The sequence below is a fragment of the Chiloscyllium plagiosum genome, chromosome 31 (genome assembly GCF_004010195.1).
Source record: "Chiloscyllium plagiosum isolate BGI_BamShark_2017 chromosome 31, ASM401019v2, whole genome shotgun sequence".
Lineage (NCBI taxonomy): Eukaryota > Metazoa > Chordata > Chondrichthyes > Orectolobiformes > Hemiscylliidae > Chiloscyllium > Chiloscyllium plagiosum.
Window position 1 is genome coordinate 6,971,195 of NC_057740.1, and position 2,668 is coordinate 6,973,862.

Genomic DNA, 2,668 nt, shown 5'->3' on the forward strand with positions numbered 1-2,668 from the left:
GTGTGTGTGTGTGTGTGTGTGTGTGTGTGTGTGTGTGTGTGTGTGTGTGTGTGTGTGTGTGTGTGTGTGTGTGTGTGTGTGTGTACCAAAAATAAATACATAAATAAGCAAACAACCAACCAGGAGTGTCACAGGTTGTATTCACTATTAGCTGGCTGTGAGGAGACTGGATCAGTGTCATGTACTATGCACGTGTATATACAGGACAACTTTATGACGGGATACTGGCCTCTGTCGAGTTATTTCAGAAATCAAGATAACAAGAGGTTCCAGTTCAGTGCAAAAATAAAAAAGCACAGACAAAGTTATCAATAGGCTTTAAAATTGAGAGAGAGGACTAGAGCAAAGAAATACTGACTCAGGAACTAAACTAGCATTTTACTGAGTACTGCATTAGCAATGCTTGGTTTCTGAGAATGATTGCTTCTGATATTTCTGTCAACATTAATAATGGGTTATGTGTAGGCACATTGCTACTCAACTAAAAAGCAATGACAAAGCTTCAATTAATTAATTCACCATGAAATGCTTTGGGGCATTAAAAACAAAATTAAAATTAGAAAACATATCAATGAAGTTTCTTTCTTCTTTCGATTTAACTCAGTGCAGCTAATATTGAACATTTTAAACAAAACCAACAGAACTAAATTTAACTGTTCCCAACATTGCACTTTATAAGCCTTGAAAAGAATTAGACCACATACTCAAATATGTGCCACCACCAAATATATTAACAAATGTACAGCATGCTAAAAAGCTAAAAAAAAAGTTTGTAAAATCAAAGTACTTATGAACAAAAACATTATGATATACAAAACTATGAACTAACAGCCAATGTCAGAAACAGCACAAACTCAGACAGGCAGCACCAAGAGTGATTGCTCTGCTTCTGCTGCTAGACTCTGGAGAAACAACCAACATTTTCACTCAGGTTAAGAAATAGGCATGAGGAAATAATCAAGTTTCAATCAAGTGCCGAAATTCACACAGTATCCACAGAGGGAATTCTCAGCCACTTACCTGCAACAAAGAGCTTGGTCCCTTGCCCAAACACACACACAGTGTGATGTTCTAGGGTTCAGTCCACACAGTTATCCAGGATCCTGGAAATGGAGAGAAAACACCTTCAGATACTCCATTGCCAGCATTGATCATGTATTCCCAGTGCCCCAGTTGGTGTGGGACAGTAAGGAATAACCTCACAACAACATCCACACACTGACATTAAAATGTCCTCAACACTCAGTAATGGGCAATGATTCAGAAAGTTACCAATTATGAAATAATGGCAATTGGAAAATATTATACCCAAGAACATCATTAAAGTAATTTATGAAGTCTTAAATATTAGAGTATTTGATCCAGTACAATGATATTAGGAGGCCATTATTTCCTCATATCAGTTTTTGTGTTACCTTCTGTCACTGTGAGACAAAAGCACTGGCCGAGCTAAACCACTTTCCACAGTAATACACGGCGGCATCATTCACCTCCACGTTTTTGATGATTAACTGGTAAATGTTGTGGCCGCTGTTGACTGTCGATGTGAAACGGTCGCTGCTAAATCCAGACCCATAGGTAGGCGCACTGACCGAGTGATGGTAATAGAGGATCCACTGAGGAGCTGATCCTGGTGTCTGCTTGTACCAGTACACATAATAGCTATCAGCCGTTCCAATGTTACAGTCCAGTGTGGCCGTGTTTCCCGGTTTCACAGTCAGGTGTGGAGGCTGAGTCAGAGTCTGACACTGTCCATCTGTAAAAGAGCAAGGATTAAACATCAGAAATGGACCCTTGTAAAGGGGACTGTAAAACCCCGACCTGCTGCTGTGGGAGGAGCAGTGTTTTACTTACAGCCCAGCCACACTGCCAGGGAACAGAGAAAGCACAAGATCCACATCATTTCTGTCAGTGAGCTGCCTGCCTTCAGCGACTGTATCTGGGACAGACTGTGGCAGCAGGTTCCCATTGAAGCCAGTTATAGAGCCCTTCACAACAGGAAGGAAATCCGTGCAAATGAGAGCGATTCACACTGACCAACCAGAGCAAGGACCTGAAACCCACCCATTCAGGCTCAGAGATTCAGGTTGATGCAGTGATACCTCAGTCCGACTGGAAACACTGTCACATTTTACACTGAAGCTCGTTTATTGTCTGATATTTCCCTTTATGTTTACTGCATCTTCCGACCAGCCCTGGAGTTAAAATTGTTCTTCACACCTACTATCAAAAAATGACTTTCTAGTGTAATTTATTTGATGCTCTTGTTAATAGATGAGATTCCCAACAGTGTGGAAACAGGCCCTTTGACCCAACGAGTCCACACCAACCCTCCAAAGTGTAACCCACACAGATCCATTTCCCTCTGACTACTCCACCTAACACTACAGGTGATTTAGCATGGCCAATTCACCAACCCTACACATCTTTATGGGCAGCACCACAACACCATAAGACATAGGAGTGGAAGTAAGGCCATTCGGCCCATCGTGTCCTCTCCACCATTCAATCATGGGTGATGGGCATTTCAACTCCACTTACCCGCATTCTCCCTGTAGTCCTTAATTCCTTGTGACATCAAGAATTTATCAATCTCTGCCTTGAAGACATTTAGCGTCCCGGCCTCCACTGCACTCTGCGGCAATGAATTCCACAGGCCCACCACTCT

At 42.1% G+C, this 2,668-nt stretch overlaps 1 gene segment (V, D, J or C); it reads right to left on the reverse strand.

Moving 5' to 3' along the window:
* Nucleotides 1-974: 974 nt before the first annotated feature.
* Nucleotides 975-1,983, reverse strand: LOC122565194. The segment is given in 3 exon segments: nucleotides 975-1,103; nucleotides 1,416-1,756; nucleotides 1,855-1,983. Coding segments are annotated over 2 exon segments (450 nt in total).
* Nucleotides 1,984-2,668: the final 685 nt, after the last annotated feature.